The sequence below is a fragment of the Scyliorhinus torazame genome, chromosome 10, assembly GCF_047496885.1.
Source record: "Scyliorhinus torazame isolate Kashiwa2021f chromosome 10, sScyTor2.1, whole genome shotgun sequence".
In the NCBI taxonomy this organism is placed as follows: Eukaryota; Metazoa; Chordata; class Chondrichthyes; order Carcharhiniformes; family Scyliorhinidae; genus Scyliorhinus; species Scyliorhinus torazame.
The window spans coordinates 45,854,369-45,882,202 of record NC_092716.1 but is presented as its reverse complement, the minus strand read 5'-3'; the positions used below and the strand labels follow the sequence as shown (position 1 = coordinate 45,882,202).

Genomic DNA, 27,834 nt, shown 5'->3' with positions numbered 1-27,834 from the left:
CTACGTCTCCTCCATTCTCTAAATCGCCTGGCCCGGGGACTCCAGCCTCTTCTCCACATGATCAATCCCTGCTTTGAACGGCTCTACCGCCCTGACCCAGGTCCTCCTGGGCTTCTCTCCTCTGCTGGCAGAACTTCTCATTCAAGAAGTACACCAGTTGCTCCATCGACCACTGGGAGAGCAGGACAGGCCCTTTACCCTCCTCCACCTTGGCCTGTGGAGCACGAAGATTCTTCTGCTCCACCTGCTCCCTTCTTTTCGACTAACTTCTGGTCCTGGATCCATCCACCCACCACACCAGTGGAGTCACCCACCTAGTTACTTGGACTTTCAAGGACTTAACTCCCCAGTGAAAAGATCCAGAGCGTTCGCGCATCTGAAAAGTCTGAGGGCCGATGTTATCTTCCTCCCATGAGACACACCTGAGGGAGAAGGACAAACTGTAGGCAAGGAAGAACTGGGTGGGTCAGACGTACCAATCATATTACGGGACGAGGGCTAGGGGGGTGGCAATATTACTGAACAAGAGGACAGACTTCACGGCGACAAAGACTGTTACGGACCCGGGGGCGAGGGCGGTTGGTCACGGTTAATGGTGTCCGGGATGGGGCACCGGTGGTCCAGGCAAACGTGCACCCCCAAGTGGGACAACATGAATTTCATAAAGAAAGCCATGGCAGTAATCCCCAACATAGACACGCACTGACTCATCATGGAAGGGACTTGAACTGTGTATAGGGCCCACGGACAGATAGTTTGAATCTAACAAATATGGCAAGGGAATCGAACACCTTCAAGGACCAGATGGGGGTAGTACACCCTTGGGAGGTTTACCCATCCAGGGGAGAGAGTGTTGTTCTTTTCCCAGGTCCAAAGGGTCTACTCGAGGATCAACTTATTTATTGAAGGAAAGCTGTGCTGCCAGGGATAATGGGAGCGGAAGTTCCAACCATGCTCCACAGTACGTGGATGTGAGGTTGGAGAGGGCTGGGCAAAAATCCCCCATAGGGGCTAGACACGGCCCTCCTCGCCGACAAGACAGTTTGCGATGGTATCACAGGCCATGGATGGATATGTAACAAACAACCAGAATGGGAGATCTCACCCTCCACATTCTGGGAGACGTTGGAGGCGGTGATTGGGGGGCGGGGGGGGGGGGGGAAATTACTGCATTCAAGACATGTAAAGACAGGGAGGAGTGGGTGGCCAAGCAACAGCTAGTTGGTCAACTCCATACTGGAGGTGGGTCTTCGCTACTGCATAGCCCCAACCATGGAGAGGAAAAAATTGCAAATGTACTTCAAACTGTTCTCCATCAGGAAAGCAGTTTGCTAGCTCCGCCAGAACATGGCTCACCATGGGGCAGCACGGTAGCCTTGTGGATAGCACAATTGCTTCACAGCGCCAGGGTCCCAGGTTCGATTCTGGCTTGGGTCACTGTCTGTGCGGAGTCTGCACATCCTCCCCGTGTGTGCGTGGGTTTCCTCCGGGTGCTCCGGTTTCCTCCCACAGTCCAAAGATGTGCAGGTTAGGTGGATTGGCCATGATAAATTGCCCTTAGTGTCCAAAATTGCCCTTAGTGGTGGGTGGGGTTACTGGGTTATGGGGATAGGGTGGCGGTGTTGACCTTGGGTAGGGTGCTCTTTCCAAGAGCCGGTGCAGACTCGATGGGCTGAATGGCCTCCTTCTGCACTGTAAATTCTACGTTCTATGTTCACCAGCTGAGAAAGCAAGCAGCCACAAGGGAAACAGCTCAGGTTAAAGACAGAAGCAGCAGGCTAGTCGCTGCGCCAGAAAAGATCAACAACCTCCGTCGCAACTTCCTACCGAGGGCTGTATACCCCGGAGGGGAACTCGAAGAGTAAGCAGTTCCCCAATGGACTGGACATGCCGGATGTGGGAAAGATAAGAAACGGGGTCTGGAAGCACTAAGAACTGGGGGAAGTCAGAGACTATTAAGTCCGTGCAGGCGGGGAAGGCAGCGGGGCCGGCTGGATTCCCGGCAGACTTCTACAAAATATTTGTGCCAGCACTGGCCCCGCACTTGCAGAAGATGTTCACAGACTCTCTAGTAAGGGGCACCCTGCCACCAACACTGGCACAAGCCTCAATATCGCTAATACACAAAAAGGACAAAGATCCAAACGAGTGCACGTCCTTGTGCACAGTGGTTAGCACAGTTGCTTCACAGCTCCAGGGTCACAGGTTTGATTCTCGGCCTGGGTCACTGTCTGTGCAGAGTCTGCATGTTCTCCCCATGTCTGCGTGGGTTTCCTCTGGGTGCTCTGCTTTCCTCCCACAGTCCAAAGATGTGCAAGTTAGGTGGATTGGCCGTGCTAAATTGCCCTTAGTGTCCAAAAAAGGTTAGATGGGGTTACTGGGATATGGTGGAGGTGTGGGCTTAATTGGGGTGCCCTTTCCAAGGGCTGGTGCAGACGCGATGGGCCGAATGGCCTCTTTCTGCACTGCAAATTCTATGATTCTACAGGGCCATCTCACTAATCAACGCGGACGCAAAGATCCTCGCAAGGCGGCTGGAGAGTTGCATGCCAGAGGTAGCCACGAAAGACCAGACGGGCTTTTGTCAAGAGCAGGCAGCTAACATCAAACATCAGGTGCGTGCTGAACATGATAATGACCCCACCCAGGGAGAGAACATCAGAAGTGGGAACCTGACGAGTCTGGTGGAGGAACTAAAAAAGGACCTGCAACTTGCACTCTCCCTCACAGGGAGAATGCAGATGATCAAAATGAACGCGCTGCCAGGTTCCTCTTCCTGTTCAGATCCCTCCCAATCTACATCCCCAAGGCCTACAGGAAACAAGCCGAGATACATTCAGGTCACAATCTTCCTCCGCAAAGAAACAACGACGCACCCCCAGAGACTAGGACACTCAATAGTAAAAGAACTGTTGGATGCAGGCGACCTAGGGAAGGGAAACTGTGGGGACATGTACAGGTGACTGTTGGAGGAGGTATACTTCCCCCTGGTCGAGACAAGGAAAGAATGGGAGGAACCAGGCATGGAGCTAGGGGGGAGGACTCTGGATCGAAGCACTGCACTGGGTGAACTTCACCTCCAAGTGCACAAGGAAGAGGCTAACAGAGCTAAAGGTGTTACACAGAGCGCACCTAACCAGAACGTGAATGAGTGGGTTCTTCCGGAGGTGGAAGACAAATGCGAAGGGTGCCAGGAAGGCTCGGACAACCACATCCAGACTTGACGGGTACTGGACGACCGTTTTGAGGCCATGTTCAGGATTGTGGGAGTGAGAGTGGAGCCATGCCGAAAAGTGGCAATCTTAGGGATATTAGATCAGCCAGAACTCTTCATGCAGAGGGGGGCCGACACGCTGGACATTGCCTCCCTGATCGCCCACCAGAGAATCCTGCGCAGCTGGCGATCGTCAACAGCACCCGAGGCTGCAAATTGGCTGTTCAACCTGGTAAAATTTCTCAGGCTAGAGAAAATAAAATTTGACATCCGTGGGTCAGAAGACAGCTTCCACATTCACCAACTTGTTTCGAGACCTGCTCAGAAGTGAGGAGGAGGAGGAAGGGGGGGGGGGGTGGAGTGGAGAGAGAGAGAGAGAGAGAGAGAGAGAGAGAGAAATTAGGAGACATGGGTGAGCCATGGGACAGAGAGGGAAAGGAAAGAGGGGTGGGGGGGGGGGCAAAGATACGCAACAAGAACACGAGGTACAAGCAGGAGGGACAAAGCAGCAGGAGACTGGTTCAGGGGCAAGCTAAGGCCCAAACCAAACTGTAAATAAGCACTTGTAAATACATGCTTTGGCCATATTCAGGAATGTAAAATATGTATGCCGACTAAAGGGGGGGTGACAGCCACAGTGTAGTGAAGAAACTTGCTTATGAATATACGTGTTGGTTTTTGGTGCAGTTTTGTCATTTATAAATTGTTGGAATTATAAAAATGAAAACTCAAAAAATATTTTTTAAAAGCTATACGAGTTTAGAAATAACGAGTAGGTATTTGGGTTTCCTTACTAAGAAGGTGGGCACTAGGGCTATTTTTTCCATGGGTAATAGGATGATTAAGATGGAGGATATTAGGAATTTAAAAGCTTCTATGCCAATTTATATAAAACAGGTCAGTAGGGGTGAGTACATATAGAGTGTTTATTTCTCTTCTGTAAACTCCCAACAAACTGAGGCCTAAAGATCAACCTCAATGCTCCCATTTTTCAGGGGGATGGGGGATGGGGGGGGGGGGGGGGGGAGGAGAGAGAGAGCGTGGTATTTGCCTTGAGGAATCTTCAGCTTGATAAGGCTCTGGAGTATGATGGTTTTGGGAGTGAATTTCATAAGGAATTTAAAGACTTGGCTAATTGATTATACATACCAGTCAGAGAATCTATCATTCGAAGAAGGTCTGCTGATTTGGGAAGCAAATACAGAACGGCACAGTAGCTTCACAGTGCCAGGGACTGGGTTCGGTTTGCAGCTTAGGTCAGTGTCTGTGCGGAGTCTGCACCTTGTCCCTGTGTCTGTGTGCGTTTCCTCTGGGTGCTCCAGTTTCCTCCCACAAGTCCCGAAAGACATGCTGTTCGGTGGATTGGACATTCTGAATTCTTCCTCGGTGTACCCAAACAGGCACCGGGGTGTGGCGACTAGAGAATTTTCACAGTAACTTCATTGCAGTGTTAATGTAAGCCGACTTGTGACACTAATAAAGATTATTATTTTGAAGGCAGGCAAGAACCCGTAGGAATGTGCATTCCACAGGCCGATTTCATTCTTGAACATAATTTGAAATTATCTAAAATACTGACATTGCGTCTAGAAACTCGATTATCAGGGGTGATCAGACTGGATTCATAAGGGCCGAAATTCATGCAACTACGTTAGGAGATTATTAAATATTATTCAGGTCATCCAAAAGCAGGCGATAGTCAGCTTAGTGATCTCATTAGACACAGAGAAAGCTTTTGACAGGGTGGAGTGGAATTATTTATTCTACACACTATAGAACTTTGGGGTAGGTGGGGAGTTTGTTAAGTGAATACAAATGCTTTATAAAAATCCTCTGGCAGCAGCTCTTACTAACAGTTATAGATTTTAGTCTTCAGCGAGGGACTAGGCAGGGTTGCCCGTTATCACGGTTATTGTTTTCAATAGCTACTGAACCCCTGACAGAGGCAATTAGTCAAAATCTTGGTGTTTGGGTTGTTTAGTGGTGGGATGCACCATAAGATCACGTTACACACAGATGATGTGTTGCTTTTGTGTCCAAGTTTTATGTCCTGCTACTATTGATATTGTTGGTAGGCCTGGCTCCTCCTCAGGTGACAAAATTAACTTGTGACATCCGAGGCCTCCCCCAACCACTTTGTTTCCCTCGGGGTTTATTTATTTGGGTACTTCTTTTCCTCTTTCATTTTGGCAGCTATACAAAGCAACCCGCCCCGCTCTTAGAGACCTACATCGTTGGCCCTCCTTAATGATATAGTGGTTGGGTAGGATACCACTGATTAAGATGAATATGTTGCCTAGGTTCTATATCCTTTAAAGATGCTATCAATTTTGCTTTCTGCGAAGTTCTTAAAGAAAATTTATATGGAAAAAAAAGGCATACTGGCCAAATTGCAGCCTCCTTGTTTAAAGGGAGGTCTGGGGTACCAATTAGCCTTGCATCTCACATTTATAAGAGAATGGGCAAGGGACCACGCCTCAATTTGACTTAATATTGAAGCTGGCCAGTTGGAATACTCCTTGCAAGCTCTGCTGGGTTTTTTTAAAGCATATTAAGACTGTGCCAAACAAGTAAGCATCCAATAATCATCAACACTCGTGTGTGGAGGGCAGTTGGAGTTGGATGGTAGATTTAATTTGACTTGCGCTCTCTCTCCCATTCAGGGTAACCCAGATTTCCGACCAGATCTTAATAGATTGTAGTTTTGATATTTGGAGGGACAGGGACTTTATTAGGGTACATGTTTAGGGCTGCTTTCTTGTTATCTTTTGAGCAACCATGTCAACAATAAGACATACTGAGATACCCCTTTTTCAGATATCTGCACCTTAGAGATTCTTACTCTTAATAAGACATCTCTGCAACATGATGCTAGTGTCCAGCTAATGGAAATAAATCCTGTTTTCTACGAAACCAAAGCAACGAATTACCAAGTTCTGACACATGACATTCTAAATCCTGCGAAATATGCTTAGAGACTCTGCGGTCTTGGGAAAAAGATCTTGCAGCAAGTATTGACGAGGAGACCTGGGGCACTATCTGGGAAAATGCCAATAGAATCTCAGTCTGTAATAGTACGAAGACGACCACTTAAAATATTGCACCGTCTCTATGTTACACAAAGCTCAAGACGCAGGATAGACCCCACTAGAGCCTCACTGTGCCAAAAATACAAACTAGTGAGAGGAGACGATACACATTGTTTCTGGTCTTGTGCCAAAATTAAATCTCACTGGTTGAGCATACAAGAGTTTGAGAGGATATTTGAATGGCCTTAAGTGTTTGATCCTTTATTCTTGGTTCGAAGGCTCCCAGACTAAAAGATAATCGATGCCATTGGGAAACGGCTGTACAACATCCTAGTATTTGCAGCACGGAAGAGTATCCTTTGTTCCTGGATTAGCAATAAGCTCCTTCTGTTCAGAATCGACATAAAAGATTATAAATTGCATCCCAATGGAATTTCTAATGTATACACCGATCCAAATATGATGCATTCCAAAACGTATGGGCCCCTAACTCAAATGCTCAGGCTCCATAGCATCTGACTTACTCCTAAGCATTTGACTTACTCCTACAAGGTTTTGCATAGGTTATGTAGTTCTGCCTCTAATATACTAGACACAAGATTGTGCACCACTTTGCCATGTTGTCATGGCTTTATCTTTCCCCCACCCCCCTATTACTCATCCTCTCTACTTTTTGTTTAAGTGGAAGCGCCAGGTTTACTGAACCAACTAAATTGGTTTCCTCCTGATATTGATCACGCTATACTGTACCAGTTTTGAGCGGGTGTTGTATGGTTGTAAAATTGGAAAAAACAGCAGTAAAACTGTATTTAAAAATAATGTCCCAAACGATCAAATACCTCGACAGTGCACACATCTTGGAAAACAAATGCTTGTTAATTGGCACCCATAGAATTGTACTTTAACCCAATTAAGATGATTAGGATTGGGGTATGGGGTGAAATAAACATTAGATGCCAAAAGTGTATCTTTGTCATTTTTTTCTCCATTGAATATAACATTAAAATTAACAAGCAAACGAAATGCAGACATTTTCTCACCTCCCATTCTTCATAGAGTCGTGTCAGGAAAGCGTATTCTCGTGCTCGCAATGCAAAAAAATCAATTATCAACAAAGCACATAGTGGATCTGTCTCAGGGTCCAGGCTATAGATACAGAAATCATGAATTAGGCAGTGCCAGAATTAAGAGTGATATTTGTTAAGCCTCATTTCCTACTGTATGATTTTCAATTAGCGCATAATATTTCCTAATTCCCAAATTCTCATTGATACTTAATGTTAGACTGATTTAGATAAGAATGAGCCAATTAAAAAGTAAACTTAGATTCCCATCTTTATTTATTTGTTCATGGGAGGTGGGCTTTGATTATGCATGCATTTATTGCCCATCCCTAATTGCCCATCCTCAATTGTTCTGGAGGTGGTGGTGGGAGAGCTGCATTCTTGAACTGCTGCCAACCTGTGGTGTAGGTACACAGTGCTTTTAGGGAGAGAGTTCCAGCATTTTGATATAGTGACAGTGAAGGAACAGTGATATAGTTCCAAGTCAGGATTGTGAGTGATCTGTAGGGAACTTGCAGGTGGTGGCATCCATCACCTTTCTCCTTCTAGGTGGTAGAGGTCACAGCTTTCGATGGTCCTGTCAATGGAGCCCTGGTGAGTTGCTGCAATGCATCATGCAGATGGTACACACTGCTGCTGCTGCTCAACAGTGGTGGAGAGAGTGAATGTTTAAGGTGATGGATGGTGTGCCATTCAAGAGGGCTGCATTGTCCTGGATCGTGTGGAGCTTCTCGAGTGTTATTGGAGCTGCAGTCATCCAGGCAAGTGGACCGTATTCCATCGCACTCCTGACTCCTGCCTTGCAGATGGTGGACATGCATTGGGGTATCAGGTGGTGTGTTACTCGCTGCAGACTTCTCAGCCCCTGAAAGGCTCTCGTCACCACAGTTTTTATATGGCTTGTCCAGTTCCGGTTCTGGTCAATGGTAATCCCCGGGGTGTTGCCAGTGGGGGAATTCAACAATGGTAATGCCACTGCTGTCAAGAGAGGTTTAGATTTTCTTTTGCTGGAGATGGTCATTGCCTGTCACTTGTACGGCACGGATTTTACTTGCCACTTATGGGCAGCACGGTACCATAAGTGGAGAGCACTGTGGCTTCACAGCGCCAGGGTCCCAGGTTCGATTCCCTGCTGGGTCACTGTCTGTGCAGAGTTTGCACATTCTCCCCGTGTCTGCGTGGGTTTCCTCCGGGTGCTCCGGTTTCCTCCCATAGTCCAAAGACGTGCAGGTTAGGTGGATTGGCCATGCTAAATTGCCCTTAGTGACCAAAAAGGTTAGGAGGGGTTATTGGGTTACAGGGATAGGGTGGAAGTGAGGGCTTAAGTGGGACGGTGCAGACTCGATGGGCCGAATGACCTCCTTCTGCACCGTATGTTCATGTTTATCGGCCCAAGTCTGGATATTGTCAAGCTCTTGCTGTATCTTATATTTCATAGAAACTATTTAGGTCCTAAAGAATAGAGCAATTGAAGATCTCCTTAACAGTAATCATAAACTGGACCTAAAATTCATTTTATGAGGTCTAACGTAAGCTGGAGTTGGGCTCTTTAAAACAGAGAACTGAATTTTCTTCCCTTTAATGTTCGCAAAACTAATTTTTAAAACTTCAATTGGTGGACGAGCTTCATCAAAATGAATGATAAAACATTGAATTTAATTATTAATATTCTACTTAAAGCAGGTTTCAATGCAATAACACGGGGGATACAAGTTAAATCACTCTTTCCATTCAGTTCCCAATCTGTCCAGTGACTGAGATGGCACAAAGGGGGTCTGTCAATGGGTTTCTGATAGCAGGACTGTTTATGGATTGGAAATAGTTCATTTGCCTCCATTTTGCTGCTTAGGAAAAGAGAAAGTAAATACCATCAAGAACCAGGAGGAAGTGGAGGATAAAGTGCGTTCAGTTCACCAGATGGTTCATAGTCTGGAGTTACGAGCAAGCAGGCAAATCTGCAATGATCCTGTTCAGTGGCTTTATGATTAGAATAGGAGCTTGTCATGACAATTGTTACAATTAAGTTTATAATATTTTTGCTTTGCGATTGTAGGCAAAATGAAAGGTGTCACGTGACCTGTTCTGAAGTCTGCCTTAGAAAGCCTGGGTGGTTGGATATCAACGGAATGGTTAGATTGTTTTATTGGGAAGAAACTGCAAGGTATTTATACCTGCAGACAACGGTAACAGTCTGTGCGTTAACAGTGCAGACTCAGAGTCCCCAGAGTTCCAGTAGAGTGGCAGAATGCCTGGTTGTGCTTTAAACTGTTCATTTATTTTATTTTATTTTTTCAAAATTTAGAGTACCCAATTCATTTTTTCCAAGGGGCAATTTAGCGTGGCCAATCCACCTACCCTGCACATCTTTGGGGTGTGGGAGCAAAACCCACGCAAACACGGGGAGAACGTGCAAACTCCACCAGGACAGTGACCCAGAGCCGGGATCGAACCTGGGGCCTTGAGCCGTGAGGCAGCAATGTTAACCACTGCGCCACCGTGCTGCTCTAAACTGTCCATTTAGTGGGCTTTCAAGGATAGCTAACTAGCATTTCTACCTAGATACAAGACCTACGTGATTCACATTGCCATGGGGAAGAACGAGAGAAGTCCACCGAAAAGATCAGGCTACATGCTTTCCTAGAATATCATCGAACATTAATGACAGTGTTTGGAGTCTGTCTGGAACTGGGAAAGGGGAAGCAGCAGGAGGCCAAGAAAGTGTCAATGGCACGAATTCAAGTGGGGCTCAAATTGAAATGACCAAATTTACAGGAGTTAAAACATAGCTAGAAGACTCTCCCAGCTTGGGCTTAGAATCCTTATTGTGTAAGTTACTTTTGTGTAAGACTGTAAGTTACCAGACTGAGAAAAAGAACAGAGATGCCCTCGGGAGCTACAAATCACTTTGGATTTATTTTGAAAAATTGAATGTGTACGGAAAGGACAGTGCAAAGTATACTTGTGAACTGTGTTTTATTGGTTGGGCTAAGAATGAGGAGGGTATTGCTCTAGGGTTTAAAGTATAAGCTACCTACAAAGATAATGTTTATTTAGGGGTGTTTTCAGTCATTTGTTAGTTAAATTCTTAAAACATGAAATCCTTTTTCAGATGTTAACTGAAAATAAAAAGATATTTCAAAAGGTTAATTAGTCTCTATGGGAATCAAAATAAAATGATTTACGTTTGAACATTTATCTGCTTAGGAACTGTGACAGAACTTTATTTCATGTTGGTATGCTAATATATATTTTTAATCACTTGAAATGGAAAACATTCCTTACAATATGTTTTTTAAAATGTTGCTGCAACGTAATGTCGAGGCTTATGGTATAGGCACTTACATTTCCACTGTAAATTCAAATTTGGGGCTGGCTAGTTATTTTACAAGTTTTTGTTTCGGCCCAGTCATGGAAGTTAATTTGGTGAATCTTTCCCTTCATGAACATTTCAACCACAAAAAGATGACAAAGCTGCCAATGTGACGTGTTAACATGTGATTTCTGATTCTTACCTGCGGATAAGCTTACAAAACTCCAGTGCAGTGCGTGGGCAGCCCCTTTTCTCTAGGAATATCATATGCTTATAGAGTGAAAGGAAGAATGACCTGTCCAAATACAAAGACGGGAGTATCTACATCAGATAAAATAACTTAATTTAGCAGTAAAAAGCACTCTCCTTTGGGGAGAGATGGGGAGGAAAAGGTGAACTGTGCAATAAACTAGAATGGCATTAAACTATAAAGCTTTAAGACCGCAAGAAAATGCATGCATAACAAATGAATGACTGTTTCTTCCAATTCAGTTCACATCAATCACAATTGCAAATCGCCTGGTGTACAATTTCTAAGGGAGATAAATTATCCAAAAATTTCAAGTGAACCAACCAGAGATCAGATTATTTTAGACTTAGTATTGTATAATGTGCCAGGATTAATGAACAAACTCAAGAGTAAAGGCACCTCTAGGTAGCAGCAACAACATGATTGAATTTTTCATTGAGTTTGAAAGGGAAGTTTGAAAGGAAAAAGAATGGGTCTAAGACAAGTTTTTTTAAACTGAGAAGTGCAACTAGATGGGCATGAAAACTAGGCTAGCTGAAGTAAACAGGGACACTAGGCTAGGGGTTACATTATTAGAGAAGCAGCAGCAGACATTTAAGAATACTCAGAACAAGTATGTAAAACCGGATAGCAAGAGTTTCTACAGGTATTTAAAAAGAGCAAGTAGAGGGAGGGTTGGTCCTCTGAAGATGGACAATGGGGAGTTAATAACAGATAACAAAATGGCGGATGTAATGAACAAATATTTTGCTATGATCTTCACTACAGAAGATACAAAAATATTCAAGTAATATCTGTAAATCAAGAGATGGAAGGGAGGGGGGAACTTGGTAAAATTACAATCACTAGAGAAGCTGTACTGAAGAAAATGGTGGAGTTGCAGGCTGACACGTCTCTAGGTCCTGATGGACTTCACTCTAGGGTCTTAAAAGGGGTGGCCAATAAGGCAGGAGTTACACTGGTGTTAATTTTTCGAAATTCACTGGGTTCTGGAATAGTTCCATCAGATTGGAAGGTAGCAAATATAAAGGTAAAAGGTAAAGTCGCCATATTTCCAGATGATCATAGGCTGCTTTCTCCTTTGAGGGAAAAGAGCTGACTGGTGGTGATTTAACCTGAGTATCATCACATTTCAGATGAGGGGCAAGGTTGAGAAGGTGCAGACTCCATGAACAATCTAAGCCGGTCCAGGAATTGAACCCACGCTGTTGGCCGCGCTCTGCATCACAAACCAGCAGTCCAGCCAACTGAGCTAAACCGGCCGTCACTCGCAAATAATACCCCTCTCCATGAAGGGAAGGAGGTAGAACACAGGAAACTATCGGCCAGCTCACTTGACATCTGCCATGGGGAAGGTGTTAGAATTGATCATTAAGAAGTATGTAGACCTGTTGGCCCCGTTACTAGTGAGGACCTTTAACGAGGCAAGAGAGGAGGGGACCCTGCCCCCGACAATGTCGGAAGTGACAATTTCTTTGATCTTAAAGCGGGGCAAGGACCCACTGCAATGTGGATCGTACAGGCCGATCTCGCTCCTCAACGTGGATGTTACGGGGGGTGGGGGTGGGGGGTGTTTATTGATTGTAAGGGAGAAAAATTGTGTTAAAAACTTTAATAAATATATCTTTAAAAAAAAAGAATTGATCATTAACGAAATTATAACTGGGCACTTAAGAGAAACTCAAGGTAATTGGGGAGAGTCAGCATGGCTTTTTTGAAAGGGAAACCACGTTTAACAAATTTATTGGTGTTCTTTGAAGGAGTAACTTGCACGTTGTATAAAGGGGAGTCTGTAGGCATACTGTCCTTGGATTTGTAGAAGGCATTTGATAACGTGCCACATCAAAGATTACTGTGGAAAATAAACACTTGTGGTGCAAGAGGTAACATATTAGCCTGGATAGAATGGTTGGCAGAAAACAAAATATGCATAAATGGGTCTTCTGATTGGCAGGATGTGACATGTTGAGTCCCGCAGGAGTCTGTGTTGGAGCCTCAATTTTTTACAGTTTATATCAGTGACTTAAAGAGGAATGAAAGCATGGTAGCTAAATTTGCAGATGACACAAAGATAGGTCAGAACGTATGCTGGGAAGTCATGAAGAGGTCACAGACGGATCCAGATAGGTTGGATGAGGGGGCAAACATCTGGCAGATAGAAGCATAATGTGGAAAAATGTTCACTCTGGCAGGAAGAATAAAAAAAGCAGAGTATTACTTAAACGGAGAATAGCTTCAGAATTCTGAGGTACAGAGGGATCTGGGTGTTCCTAGTGCATGGGTCACAAATAGTATGTAGGTACAGCAAGAAATTATATCCTTTATTATGAGAGTAAAAAATCAAAAAAGGATAGTATGCTTCAGTTACAAAAGGCATTGGTGAGACCACATATTGAATACTGAGTGCAGTTTTTGTCCCCTTATTTAAGGAAGAACGTAAATGTGTTGGAGGTGGTTCAGAGGAGGTTTACTAGATTGATACCTGGAATGAGCAGGTTGTCTTCTGAGGATAGTTTGACAGACTGGGCTTGTTACCACTGGAGTTTAGAAAAGTGAGGGGATTTAATTAAGCCGATACAAGATCCTGAACAGTCTCGACGAGGTGGAAATGGAAAGGATGTTTCCTCTTGTGGGCGAGTCCAGAACTAGGAGTCACTGTTTTAAAATTAGGGGTCATCCTAAGGACAGATGAGGAAAATAAATGCTCTCAAAGGGTTGTGCGACCTTCGAACATCCAGCCTCAGAAGGCAGTGCAGGCAGGGTCACTGAATATTTTTAAGGCAGAGATAGATTGATTCCCATGCCTAACAAGAATCTACGGTTATCGGAAATAGATGGGAATGTAAGAATTTGAAACACAAACAGATCAGACATTATCTTATCGAATAGCAGAGAAGATCAGAGAAGCCGAATGCCTTACTTCTGCTCCTATTTTGCATGTTTTCTCATCATGACATGCATGCACTTCAGTAAGACAATTATTCATCTTCCTGCTCAACTAACAGGCTAAACCGAATAATAGTCCTAATTTGGTTCTGCACAAGGTATGTTGTACTTAAAAATTCACATGCGAAATTACCAACTGTGAGCAAACATATCAATTGGTGCTGTTACTATGGTAGGTGTGGACAACAAGAATCAGATTAAGATGGGTTAATATGAAAAGTCATCGAGCTGATACGTCAACATTTTTCTCTCCGTAGATGTTGCCTGACCTTCTGAATAATTCCAGCATTTGTTTTAATTTTAGGTCAATATTATTATGGATTGAAACAAGTGGCTGGTTTACTATGCAAAGAACAAATACAGAAAAAGCACAGCTTCTAACAATTCAAAAAGAAGCTCTCTATACCAAGATTAAATCCAACACTTAGTACAAACCTGTTCTCAGCTTGGCGATAATCTAACCGGCTATTTCCACTGGTCAGGCTAAACACCGGATGAAACGCACTTTCAAAACAGTATAGTGCTTTTTCTGAATAGAGAAAAAATAACTTACTAATGTATATAAGCTTTGGCATCTTTGATAAACCTCCCTAACTCTTCTAAGAAACATGATAGAAAATTTCCCTATGTTTCTATAATGGACTTTTACTCCCAGCCTCATAATAGTGCAGCTGGACACTTCCCCACATATTGATTTAGCTAGCGCCAGCTAGAAAAATCTAACAAAGTATTCAAGATTATGATAAGGTAAACAGTGAGAGATTATTTCCATTAATTGATGAGACAATAACAAGAGGACATACATTTCAAATGATCACAAAAGGATTAAAAAGATTAGAAAAAAACTACTTAAGACGGTGGTTGAAATGTGGAATTCTAATACAAGCTGTTGCTAGGCAGTACATAAATTATTCTCAAAGTAAATTACATTGCTGCTTGAAAAATGAACTATTAAAGAAGCATGGGGAGCGATCAAAGTTTACATGAAAAGCACTAGTGCAGACTTGTTGGCTGAATGGCCTACTTATTATAACATTTGACAACTCTCAATCAACTTATGCCCACCGAGTAACTGTATAAAACCCAGCCAAACAATTCAGCCTATTAAAGACTACAAACAATTTGATTACCCAAATTTACTAATGGAACAGTGACTTCAATCAAGTTAGAATAAATCAGTCATAACTTGATACAGTACCTCGAGGTACTGCATCAAGTACCTCTAGGTACTTTATTCAAAGTTATACATTTTATGGCAATGCAACTCCTGTGGGAAATTGAAGTACAAGGTTCCACTTCTCAAGGGCAATAATTGCTGGCCCAGCCAGTGATGCGCACATCCAGTGAACAAAAAAAAACATTTAAACATGACTAGGTTATTTAAACAGCGTTAGCAAATCAAATGGCTACACAGATGGGAGATTAATTCAAATCCTCATTGAAGCTTGCAACTATGTTTAAGAACCAACGTTTTCCTAATTTCAGCCAGGTAAGTTGTGAACTGCAGCCAGATGTAAGTAGGCAGGGTCTGTTATTCTCTAGACCATAAGTGCTGGGGGAAAGAGAAAAAGCACTGCCAACTGGTAAGGAACTATTCTTCTCAATGGCAATGTATTAACAATTTGGTATTGAAATTACAGCCGCCTCTCACCAATTAGATCACGTGCCATTTCCTGATCCTCTTGCATCCGACAGATGTCACTTAGTTGCAAAAGAGAGTCAATGTGATGTGGGTTCACACGGAGTAATGCCTAGAATCAGGGAAGAGTTGATAGTAACAACAATCTATTGACTAAAGTGTCGCACAACATACAAGTAGCTCGTTATTGACAAGATGTGTTTAGTTGGAGATCTGGCTCCTATTCATTTTAGTATTCTTTTTTAAAAGTAGCAAGCAGTTAAAAAACATTGGTGAAGGAGTGTTTTCCTTACTGCTGGTCTTCTGATGACTCTAAAAATCAGGAAATAGAATGAATATGGATCAAGATTAGGAATAACAAGGTCAGAAAACACTGGTTGTAATCGTTGTACCACTAAACTGAGCATTGAACAAGGTGAGAGGGCACGGAAGGAGAAGAGGAGCGTCAGTTAGTTCAGGGCCTGTGATTCTAATGTTCACAGACTGTATTCTGCAAAACCAATATTAACACTATCAATGCCATATGTACAGGTTAGCAAGGAATCATAACTTTAAGAAATGCCTTTGGAAGTTCACAGATTAATTTTCTAGGTAGAATATGCAAGGTACAATATATAGTTTTTAGTGGTTAGATGCTACTACTGTGATAGAATTGTGGGCATAGCAATTGGATATTTGACTTTTTAAAATTAATTCACAGGTTGTGGGAGTTTACACAATCTCAGGATGTCCCAAAGCGTTTCACAGCCAATTAAGTACTTTTGAAGCATTGTAATATCCAAAACAAAGCAGGCAATTTGTGCACAGTAAACTTCCACAGATAGCAAAGTGATAATCATAGATAATCTGTTTTATGATATTAGTTGAGGGATATTGTCCAGGATTCTGGATTCCAATTCCTGCAGGAAATTAAAGTTAATTTATGTGGCACGGTGTCACAGTGGTTAGCACTGCTGCCTCACAGCTCCAGGGTTCAATTCCGACTTCGGGTGACTGTCTGTGTGGAGTTTGCACGTTCTCCCAGTGTCTGTGTGGGTTCCTCCGGGTGCTCTGGTCTCCTCCCACAGTCCAAAGATGTGCAGGCTAGGTGGATTGGCCATGATAAATTTCCCCTTAGTGTCCTAAAAGTTAGGTAGGCTGATTGGGTTACGGGGATAGGGTGGTGGTGTGAGCTTAAGTAGGGTACTCTTTACAAAGGCTGGTGCAGACCCGATGGGCCGAATGGCCTCCTTCTACACTGTAAATTCTATGATTCTGGAAGTAGGAGATAGAGAACAGAAAAAAAGGTTTGAGTCGATATAATGGTTTTCACAATCTCAGGACGTCCCAAAGCGTTTCACAGCCAATTAAATACTTTTGAAGCATTGTAATATCCAAAACAAAGCAGGCAATTTGCAGACAGTAAACTTCCACAGACAGCAAAGTGCTGATCATAGACAATCTGTTGTAGTGATATTAATTGAGGGATAGATACTGTGCAGGACACTGGGGAGAACTTCTTTGAGTAATATCATGGGATCTTTTCAATCCAGAGAGCTGATAAGATTTTGGTTCAACTTCCTGCAAAGGACAGTGCAACACTCCCTCAGTTTCTGGAGCAGGACATGAATCCGCAGCCTCCTGACTTCTTGTTATGGGCACGGTTGATGGGAAATGCCAACTTGCTCAAATCCTAGAAATGAAACTTGAAATAACTGCCCTCACCAGCATTTGCAATCTGTATAGAATGAGAGGTTTGAGATTCCCATCCCTACTTGCTCTTGCGAAGATGGTAGTGAGTTGGCTTCTTGAGCCGTTGCAGTCCCTGAGGTGTAGGTACACCCACAGTGCTATTAGGGAGGGATTCTTAACCAGCAACAATGAAGGAACGGCAATACATTTCCAAGTCAGGATGATTAGTGACTTGGAGGGGAACCTCCAGATGGTGGTGTTCCCAGGTATCCGCTGCCCTTGCTTTCTAGATGGTAGCGGTCACAGGTTTGGAAGGTGCTGCCTAAAGGGCCTTGGTGAGTTCATGCAGTACATCCTGCAGATAGTACACACTGCTGCTACTGTTCGCTGTTGGAGGGAGTGAATGTTTGTGGAAAGAATACCAGTCAAATTAGCTGCTTTGTCCTGGATGGTGTCAAGCTTCTTGAGGGTTTATTAGAGCTGCACTCATCCAGGTAAGTAGAGAGCATTCCATTATACTCCTGACTTGTGCTTTATAGATGGTGGACAGGCTGTTGGGAGTCAGGAGGCGAATTACTCGGCGTAGGATTCCTCGCCTCTAACCTGTTCTTGTAGCCACAGTATTTATATGGCCAGTCGTGTTCAGTTTCTGGTCAGTTTCTAGTAGAGCATGAACTTTGTAAACAACCTCTATAACAATCTAGAATTCTTATGCAAATGCTTAAAGAATGAGCATATTTAGCCTATAATGGATACATCTGATTTGTTCCCGACTCAGCAGTACAACTGTAGATACATAGTGAAATCTTAAAAGACAATTTAGACAATGCTATAACCGTTTTCCTTTCTTTCCTAAATCAGGTAATTTGATTGTCACATGCTTTAATTTGTGATCATCTATTGACAACCTACCAGAATGTTATTTGGATCCATAGAATCTACTGCATCCAAGAACTTGAACTGGGCCTGTTGATAATCCCGATTGTGTTCAAAGCTAAAATACTGAGCTCCTCCCTTTGTCTCTAGCAGCTGCATCGAAATCCCTATTTGTGACAAAGCAAAAGTTCTGGATTGATTCTGATTTTCAACACTACTGTAATACCTTCCACAAGTCCCGAAAGAAGTGCTGTTAGGTGAATTGGACATTCTGAATTCTCCCTCAGTGTACCCGAACAGGCGCTGTAGTGTGGCAACTCGGGTATTTTCATAGCAACTTCATTGCAGTGTTAATGTAAGCCCACTTGTGACACTAATAAAGATTATTAAATAATGTGTAGTATCATGTTAGATAGTTGAACAATGTCTATTTTTGTGTTGGGGGTGGAAGGGAAGCAGCAAACATTAAAACAATGCAATTTCAAAAGTGCGAATTATTTTACTACATAGCTGCTTTTGTTGCATTTCTTATATGCCAGTAGTTTGGTAGACATTCACACACCATTCTTCATTGTCTAAAGGTAGCCGAACTGAATCAGTTTTAACCGAGTTGCACTGTGAAGCCACTTATTTGATAAAACAGTATAGGTAGCTAACATATATTTACCTGTTTTAGTGTATCGTGGCCAAGTATCTTTTGGTGTTGTGAGCCACGTACTCCTGTGCAATGAACGATGCCGCTGCTTTGACCTGATTTGAAAGATTTTAAGTGGAAAAAGTAGTAAATCTTGAAAGCTTTACCTCAATTAAAAAGTCAAAAATATTTCAGCAAATAGCACACAGAATTAAAGACAATTTAAGCAGAAATCAAAACTTTAAAAAATTTCCCCACTTACACAAAAATTATTGAATTAAACACGAGATTAAAATTAGATAATGCAAGAATATATCAGATACCACAATTCAAACACGTTGAAAACCATGGTTCATAGTTCACAACACCTGCATGATAAATTAGCTCACCTTTGATCTCCAAGAACTGCTCGAGCCCCAAAATACCTCTTTAGTTCAGTTTCTGGATTCAAATTCCTGCAGGAAATAAAAGTTAATTTATGCTAAGTAGGAGATAGAGAACAGAAAAATGGAAGGCTTGAGTTGATATAATGGTTTTCACAATCTCAGAATGTCCCAAAGCGTTTCACAGCCAATTAAGTACTTTTGAAGCATTGTAATATCCAAAACAAAGCAGGCAATTTGCTTACAGAAAACTTCTACAGACAGCAAAGTGATGATCATAGATAATCTATTTTAGTGATATTAGTTGAGGGATAGATACTGCGCAGGACACTGGGGAGAACTCCTGCTCTTCTTTAAGTAGTATCATGGGATCTTTTCAATCCACCTGAGAGCTGATGGGATTTTGACAGTGCAACACTCCCTCAATACTCAAGTTTCTGGAGTGGAACTTGAATCCGCAGCCTCCTGACTTCTTGTTATGGGCACGGTTGCTCAAATCCTAGAAGTGAAACTTGAAACAACTGTGGTGATCCTCAGGTTAAATCACCACCAGTCAGCTCCCCCACCCGCTCAAAGGCGAAAGCAGCCAAGGGTCTATGGCGACTTTACTTTACAAAGGTCCAAACAATCTTAACTTGAAATCGCCTCATAGCTAACGCTCCCCAATCTGTTCTACAACACTTTATAGATTTTAAAATCTATAAAAATCTAGTAACTATTACCACAGTGCCTTCATGTTGGTTGGGGTTGCTTCTGATGTTAACTGGTAGTTTGCTTTTCAAATCTGGCTTCCTTCACATTGCTTACTGAGAGTTAAGCAGCTATTCCTGCTTTTGGCCCAGGTCTAAAGCCACTCCTTGTATACGTTTCAGTATCCTCTTAAATACATTTTTGCCATTAATCTCTCCCTTATCTTACTCAATTTTGTTAGAACTGCTCTCTCCCAGACTTGATTAACTTCATCTCTATATTTTAGCTTTTAGAATTAAGAAAAGTAAACTACTTTATACACCTTATTACGATCCCAGACCAGATCCCAATATACCAGACTCCAATATTTTAGCTTATTTTTAAGACTACGCGGAAAGAATGATTCGTTCCAGGAGTGATTGCATGAATAAATAAGGCTTTGGTATTTTTAAAACACCACATTATGAGTAGAACATTAAACTTTTTAAACTTCACACCCAAAAAGAACCCCTTAAACACTACTACTCAAATTTCCATTAAACAAAAGAAACATACAGCTGTCAACTTATCTTAATGTGGGAAAAATCTGACGAGTCAGAATACATGAGGGAGATAGAGAATAGAGAATCTAGTGGAGTGCTGTAACGACAACAATCCATCCCTCAATGCCAGCAAAACTAAAGAGCTGGTCACTGACTTCAGGAAGCAAAGTACTGTACACATCCCTGTCTGCATCAACGGGGCCGAGGTGGAGATGGCTGACAGCTTCAAATCCTAGGGGTGCACATCACCAAAATCTGTCCTGGTCCACCCATGTCATGTTACCACCAAGAAAGCACAACAGCACCTATACTTCCTCAGGAAACTAAGGACATTTGGCATGTCCACACTGACTCTTAACAACTTTTACAGATGCACCATCCTATCTGGCTGCATCACAGCTTGGTATGGCAATTGGTCAGCCCAAAACAGTAAGGAACTACAGAGAGTTGTGAACACAGGCCAGTCCATGTCACAATCCCGCCTCCCATTCATTGACTCTACCTACACCTCCGCTGCCTTGGGAAAGCGGGCAGCATAATCAAAGACCCCTCCCGCCCGGCCTACACACTCTTCAAACTTCTTCCATCGGGCAGGAGATAGTGCCACGCACTAACAGATTCAAAAACAGCTTCTTCCCAGCTGTTGCCAGACTCCCGAATGACCCTCTTATGGACTGACCTGTATGCTTCACCCGATGCCGGTGTGTACCTCGTGTTGCCCTATTATGTATTTTCTTTTCTTATCATGTACTAAAAGGTCTGTTTGAGCTGCTCCCAGCAAAATACTTTTCACTGTACCTCGGTACACGTGACAATAAACAAATCCAATCCAAATTGTGGATTCAGCACCAGCCCAATCAGAATTTAATTCCTCTCTCCAAAGCCTTCTTCAAAACCTAAAGTTTTTCAAAATGTCTCTCTGCGTTCATTGGCTCCACACGGCAAAGATCTCAGCAGGCTGCAAAGCACACAAACTCCCCCGAGACTTTCCCAGTCCCTTAGTCCAGACTGATAAAACATATTTGTCAATTTCACCTTCTGGCTGCTAAAAGCACCCAGGCCCTACAAAAAGAATTATTTCTTGAAAAAAAATTACCACTGCAGTCAAACACACTCTAACCCCAGGCTTTTAACCCTTAAATTGCCCGATACTTAGAATCCAATGTCCCTAAAGTTTTCCAGTTGTCACAACCTTCCCGATGATACCTTTCTTTCGTACCTTGCATCTCGTATCCTTTGAATCCTAACAACCCATTCAGATCTACTCTTGTTCTGTACGCATTCTTACTAAATTGCCTCAGGTAAACCTTTGTCCCTTGCCTTAACTATCTTAATAAGTTTAAAAATATGACCAGAGCATAACCAACAAAAAATACTTTCTTGGATTTCCCGGATAAGTTTCCAAGGCGAGAGTGTGCCATCTAGTCAGTGTGTACAGTAAATTAAATAACTTAACCTCATAAAAAGGCAACAATGTTCACAAATTGATGCCACCCATTTGTCAAAATGCCAAAACCAACATTATAGCTCCTACTTGATCAAAATTTGATTTTATTCCTCACCTATGTTCAACATACAACAATGGTCTGGTTTCTGCACTGACAGTGTGTGTTTGGTACTGGAAACCGTTGGATCCATCAATCTCTTGTAGAATGCTATCAATGTCATCAGTAGCACCTTCCTGAAAGAGGACAAACACCTTGAAAGACTTTGCAGGACAACTCCACTTATTGTTAAGACTGAAGCATTTGGGGAGTATGGAGTGAGACACTGCGTGGGGTAAACGAGACCTCCTCTTGTGCAAGGATGAGCCTGATACAGTTTAGGTGGTGCACAGGATGAGTGCGAGGTGTGGGCAGGGGCCAGCGAATCACGCGCATGTGTTTTGGGGTTGCGAAAAATCGGGAAGATTCTGGACGGGCGTGTTCGTGGTCATAGCCAGGATAGTGGACGAGTTGGACCCGGACCCTTTGGTGGCAATATTTGGGGGTTCAGAGAAGCCGAAGCTCATAGAGAGGAGGAAGGCCGATGACGTGGCCTTCGCCTGTTTGCACGGCAGCAAATTTTGCTGGAGTGGCGGTCGGCTTCGCCACCAGGGGTAGCGGCTTGGTTGGGTGACCTGTACAACCTCCTTCGGTTGGAGAAGATAAAGTATTAGTTAAGGGGCTCTGCAGGGGAGTTTGAGAAAAGGTGGGGATGTTTGTGACCGTGTTTGATTTGAGGGGGGTGAGGGGGGGTGAAAAAGGGAAAAAATTTGTACAGACTGTATAGTTGATTGCTGGGAGGTATGTTTCCCGGGGTGTTTATTTGCTGTAACCTATTTTTATACAAGTTTGTAATAAAAGTAAATTTATTTTTTTTAAAAAAAAGATTGCAGCAGAAAGGAGACTTATTCAGGTTGGTCATTTAAAGTTCAAAATAGCCTGTAAGTAAATACAATACTTTTAGTACTAGAAGCAAACATTGCACTCACTTCTCTTCCCTTCGATGATGCACTAAAATAGAAAACTAGTTACTAGTATTAACCAGGGGCTGGTTTAGCACAGTGGGCTAAATAGCTGGCTTGTAACAAGGCCAGCAGTGCAGGTTCAATTCCCATACCGGCCTCCCCGAACAGGCGCCGGAATGTGGCGACTAGGGCCTTTTCATAGTAACTTCATTAAAGCCTACTTGTGACAATAAGCGATTATTATAACATTTGCAAAGTGTTGCTTAATTACCATTCACAACAACCATTCACATCATCACCTGGAAATCAGCAGGAGTACTGGTACGGTTTTTCTTTCGCTTTTTTTTCCTTTTGGGCTTGTTATTTGAATTTGTCTAAGAATCAAAAAAATTTTTTTTTCAGAGATATTCCATGAAACATAAACTAATGTCCTTTTTAAACATGCAAACATAAACCCTCAAGATTTGTGTAGCAACCATTTAACAGTAAAAGGAATGGGTGGGTTGGACCTTTTGAACCTCATGCCACCCACCACATTTGTTACAGGGCAAACTTTTATTTTTTCCAAAAATAGCTAGCGTTGCGGAGGATTTTATACGCAATTGGCCTGAATTTGGAAATACATTTTTTTATTATTTGGACTGTTTCCCCAATGGGGAATCACTTGAGCAGTGAATTAAAACGTCCAAATTGGGTTAAACACTGCTCCATCTCAGAAGGGCATCATAACCCTGTTCCAGGATTTATATCAGCAACACTATTGGAGATCTGCCAGTCGTAATGAAATTTGGCACAATGCAAAGAGACAACTTCTGTTATGGAGTCCAACAAACACAGTGAATTCATTTAGATTTAAGGTGTATTTCTATTAAAAACCATGTTGTATAAAAGTTTTTCCTGCACAATTCTTCAAGGACCCAGGGGTGAAGTACAAGTCACAAACCATTGTAGTTTGAAATTAATCACTAAACTCCAAACATACAAATGCTGAAATTTGACCTGCAATACGGCAGATTCATTTTCCAATTCTTCTTTTTCCTTTTCTAATTCTTCATTTTCTAAATTCTGTGTTGCCTGAGTTTGATCATCCTCCCCAGTCAAAGGGTCTTTGAGTCTCAGACTTATACCATTTCGTTCTTCTGCACGATTTTCCTCATTCACTGCATCAGGATCACTTATCTACAGGAACAGAAAAAGTACAAAAACGTATAAGGCTCTATTGACCTCCATTTATTACAGCCATAAGATCCACTGTCTTTTGTATTTCTCACTCTTTCATGGTAAATGCTTTTTCAAGTACTATAACTACATATACTGTAATCAATTCATCAGGATTACATCATTATGCCCTAAATGAAAGAATTTAAAATAGCCACACTAATACTGAAATCCATAGCAACAAATACTGAGTTTACTACTGATACTCATAAAATTGAAGGTACTAAAGTTATGGAATAACCCAGGGACATCCTTTTCAATCCTTAGTTTCATTATTTGGATTTGATTTTTTGTTACACGTACCGAGGTATAGTGAAAAGTATTGTTCAGCGTGCAATCCAGATCATTCCATACATGAGAAAACACAGGACATACATCGGGTGAAGCATACGGAGTACAGTACTACTCAATAAAGAAGATTTGTTAAGTTCAGTCCTTAAGAGGGTCATTTAGAAGTCTGGAAACAGCAGGGATAAAGCTGATTTTGAACCTGTTAGTACGTATTCTCAGACTTTTGTATCTCCTGCCCGTTCCCAAGGCAGCAGGAGGTGTAGACAGTCAATAGATGGGGGGACGGTTTTGTGTGATAGACTTGGCTGTGTTCACGACTCTCTGTAGATCTTTACGGTCTTGGGTCGAGCAGCTGCCATATCAGGCTGTGATGCAGCCAGACAGGATGCTTTCTATGATGCATCTGTAAAATTTGGTAAAAGTCACTGTGGATATGCCGAATTTCCTTAGTTTCCTGAGGAAGTACAGATGCTGTTGTGCTTTCTTGGTCGATATGGGTGGGCCAGGACAGATTGTTGGTGATGCGCACACCTCAGAATTTGAAGCTGTCAACCATTTGCACCTCGGCCCCGTTGATGCAGACAGGGGTGTGGGCGATACTTCACTTCCTGAAATCAATGACCAGCTCTTTAGTTTTGCTGATGTGAGGGAGAGGTTGTTGTCATTACGCCATCACCCTCCTGTACTCTGACTCATCGTTGTTCGAGATTGACCCCCTTCGATTGTGTCATCAGCAAATCTGTAGGTGAAGTTGGAGCCAAATTTTGCCGAATTTTATCAGAGGCAGGGTAAAATTATTTTTTATTCAGGTACAAGAAAACAAAATCTCAATATTCCACAAGTCAAAAAGGGGAGAATAATCAGTATGTTCAACTGTATTGGTGGCAGTGGTTAGCACTACTGCCTACGGTACTGAAGACCCGGGTTCAATCCCAGCCCTGGGTCACTTTGTGTGTGGAGCTTGCACATTCTTCCCGTGTTTGCGTGGGTTCATCCCCACAACCCAAAGATGTGCATGTTAGGTGGATTGGCCACACTAAATTGCTCCTTAATTGAAAAAATTAATTGGGTACTCTAAATTTTAAAAAAGGTTCAAATATATTGTACAGCACCAAAAGAAAACTTGATTATATCAAAAACACTCGTATATCAAAACACTCAGACACTCCACTTATTCCGAAAATGCAGGGCTGTTCTTGGGCATGTACAATGATAGCTTTTGCAACTCAAAATAACCCAAGTTGTGGCAGCACAGTGGTTAACATTGTCGCTTCATAGCACACCAGGGTCCCATGTTCGATTCCCCACTTGGGTCACTGTCTGTGCGGAGACTGCACTTCTCCCCGTGTCTGCGTGGGTTTCCTTCGGGTGCTCCTGTTTCCTCCCACAAGTCCTGAAAGATGTGCTGTTAGGTAATTTGGACATTGTGAATTCTCTCTCCGTGTACCTGAACAGGCGCCGGAATGTGGCGACTAGGGGCTTTTCACAGTAACTTCATTGCAGTGTTAATGTAAGCCTACTTGTGACAATAAAGATATATATATATATTTTTTTAAAGTTGGGCAAATGTTTGGCTGTTAAACTGAGGTCAAGGACATAGATGGACATGGGCCCCACACAGTAATTATATATCAGCATCAGTTCTAAGTGTACATCTCTTCATTCAAAATAAACAATTCATCAATTTGCTGAAAATTTCCATTGCTAACACACTGACCTCTCAACTACATAAATGTAATTAAAGTACTTTTGACATGTCCAGTGTAAAAAGGTACAACTCCATTCACTAGGCATAACAATCTCCCACTTCATGCAACTCTAGTACATCTTAACTCTGATCCTCTCCCTCTCTCTCACACCCCATCCATCTCTCAACCTATTCACCCCTTTCTCACCCACTGCCCCATCACCTCGCATCCCACTGCTCCATCGGCACCTAATAATAGTAACCCAATAATTTGTATTATCGTCACAAGGAAGCTTATATTACTACTACAAACACGGCAATGGTTACTGTGAAAATCCCAGAGTCTCCACACTCCGGCACCTGTTCAGGTACATAGAGGGAGAATTCAGAATGCCCAATTCACCTAATAGCACGTCATTCGGGACTTGTGGTAGGAAACTGGAGCACCCGGAGGAAACCCACGCAGACACGGAGAGAACGTGAGACTCCCCACAGTGATCCCAGCGGCTATCGAACCCCAGACCTTGGCGCTGTGAAGCAACAGTGCTAACCATTGTGCCACCTCTCACTCTGCTGCTCCCTCACCCGGTTGCCCCCCTCACCCCATTGCCCCCCTCACCCCATTGCCCCCCCCCCCCGCTGCCTCCCACACCTCCTCATACCAGCTCTCTCCCCTCCAACTCCCGCAACTCTCAGCCCCCTCCCCTCCATCCACCCACATTCTCTCGCCCCCTCTTCCTCCATCCCATCCTCGCCACCTTCCCCTCCCCACTGTCTTCCACCCATTCCATCCCACCGTTCCCTTCCCGTCCCCCAACTTCCTCCCCTCCGGTCCCCTAATTTCGCCCACTCCCATCCCCCTGCATCCTCCTCCTCTCCCCCTGCTCTCTCCCCACCATCCTCCTCCTGCTCTCCCCTCCCCTGTTTCCCCCCTGCTCTCCTACCCCGTCCACTCCTCTCTCACCAGCTGGTACACGTCTCCAGCTGCTGCTTTATTTTTCTTGTTCCTCCGCTGTTTTCGGGTCGGCGCGGGTTCGAGCGGCCGCTCCTCCTCCTCCTCGTCGGCGGCGGCACAGTGACCGAGCGGTTCCTGAACCCGCTCCCCGCGCAGTTTCCGCAGGCTCCGGGTTGACATGGCGTCGCCCCGGGAGCGGGGTCAAGATCGGGACCAGTCCCCCTGTCGGGAGCGCGGCTCTGAGTCTGCGCCACACTCACCGGAAACCCGCCCGTCAGCGGCTCCGGTACTCGCGCGAGGTGGCCGGAAGTGAGGGAAGGGAGCGGGACGAGTGAAGGGGGCGGGGCAGGCGGAGGTGAAGGGGCCAGTGAGGGGCGGAGCGAGAGAGTGGGACGAATGAGGGAACGGGCCAGTAGGGGGTGGGGCTTGCAGGGGGAGGGGCGATAATTGGGGGGGGGGGGGGGCGCGAGTAGAGCGGGGTGGCTTGTTTTGAAAACAAAGATAAGACGGCAGTTTGGCAGCAATCCAATTTGGATTTTCCAAAACATTTGAATAAAAAAACTGTTGAGATTCGGCCCCTCCCTCTACCCGCCCCTCCCCTCACTTGGGCGGCACGGTAGCACAGGGGTTAGCACTGCTGCCTCACAGGCCCAGGGTCCCGGCTTAAATTCCAGCTTTGGGTCACTGTGGAGTTTGCACTTTCTCCCCATGTCTGCGTGGGTTTCCCCGGGTCAGTTGGCCTCCTGCACTGTAAATTCTCTAATTCCCACACGTTTCACAAAGTATTTCTTTCAAATTTGGATGACTAGCAAATATTGGAAATTGAAATTGGTTTGAAAGACGAAAAAGGGTAGAGGGAAAATAAATGAAATTGGAGCAAAATTGAAGCACATAGAACAAGGTTAGGTGGGGATAATAATCTTTACTGTCACGAGTAGGCTTACATTAACACTGCAATGAAGTTACTGTGAAAAGCCCCGAGTCGC

The 27,834-nt window shown here is 43.5% G+C and overlaps 1 protein-coding gene across 3 annotated transcripts in view; it reads right to left on the bottom strand.

The window, feature by feature from the left end:
• The window catches only part of tcf25 (TCF25 ribosome quality control complex subunit), a 51,307-nt gene extending 24,156 nt beyond the window's left edge, over positions 1-27,151 (bottom strand). The window contains exons 1-11 of one of the 3 annotated variants that reach the window (XM_072518063.1): positions 26,858-27,151; positions 23,697-23,876; positions 22,997-23,071; positions 21,811-21,929; positions 19,023-19,088; positions 18,667-18,749; positions 18,036-18,166; positions 15,465-15,564; positions 14,249-14,342; positions 10,820-10,912; positions 7,284-7,389 (exon numbers count right to left, since the gene is read on the bottom strand). In XM_072518063.1, coding sequence (XP_072374164.1) covers positions 7,284-7,389; positions 10,820-10,912; positions 14,249-14,342; positions 15,465-15,564; positions 18,036-18,166; positions 18,667-18,749; positions 19,023-19,088; positions 21,811-21,929; positions 22,997-23,071; positions 23,697-23,876; positions 26,858-27,028 — 1,218 coding nt within the window. In that variant the 5' untranslated portion in view covers positions 27,029-27,151. The remainder of the gene's footprint in view (positions 1-7,283; positions 7,390-10,819; positions 10,913-14,248; positions 14,343-15,464; positions 15,565-18,035; positions 18,167-18,666; positions 18,750-19,022; positions 19,089-21,810; positions 21,930-22,996; positions 23,072-23,696; positions 23,877-26,857) is intronic. The other 2 variants (XM_072518062.1, XM_072518064.1) reach the window with 2 other exon arrangements.
• Between the last annotated feature and the right edge of the window lie 683 nt (positions 27,152-27,834).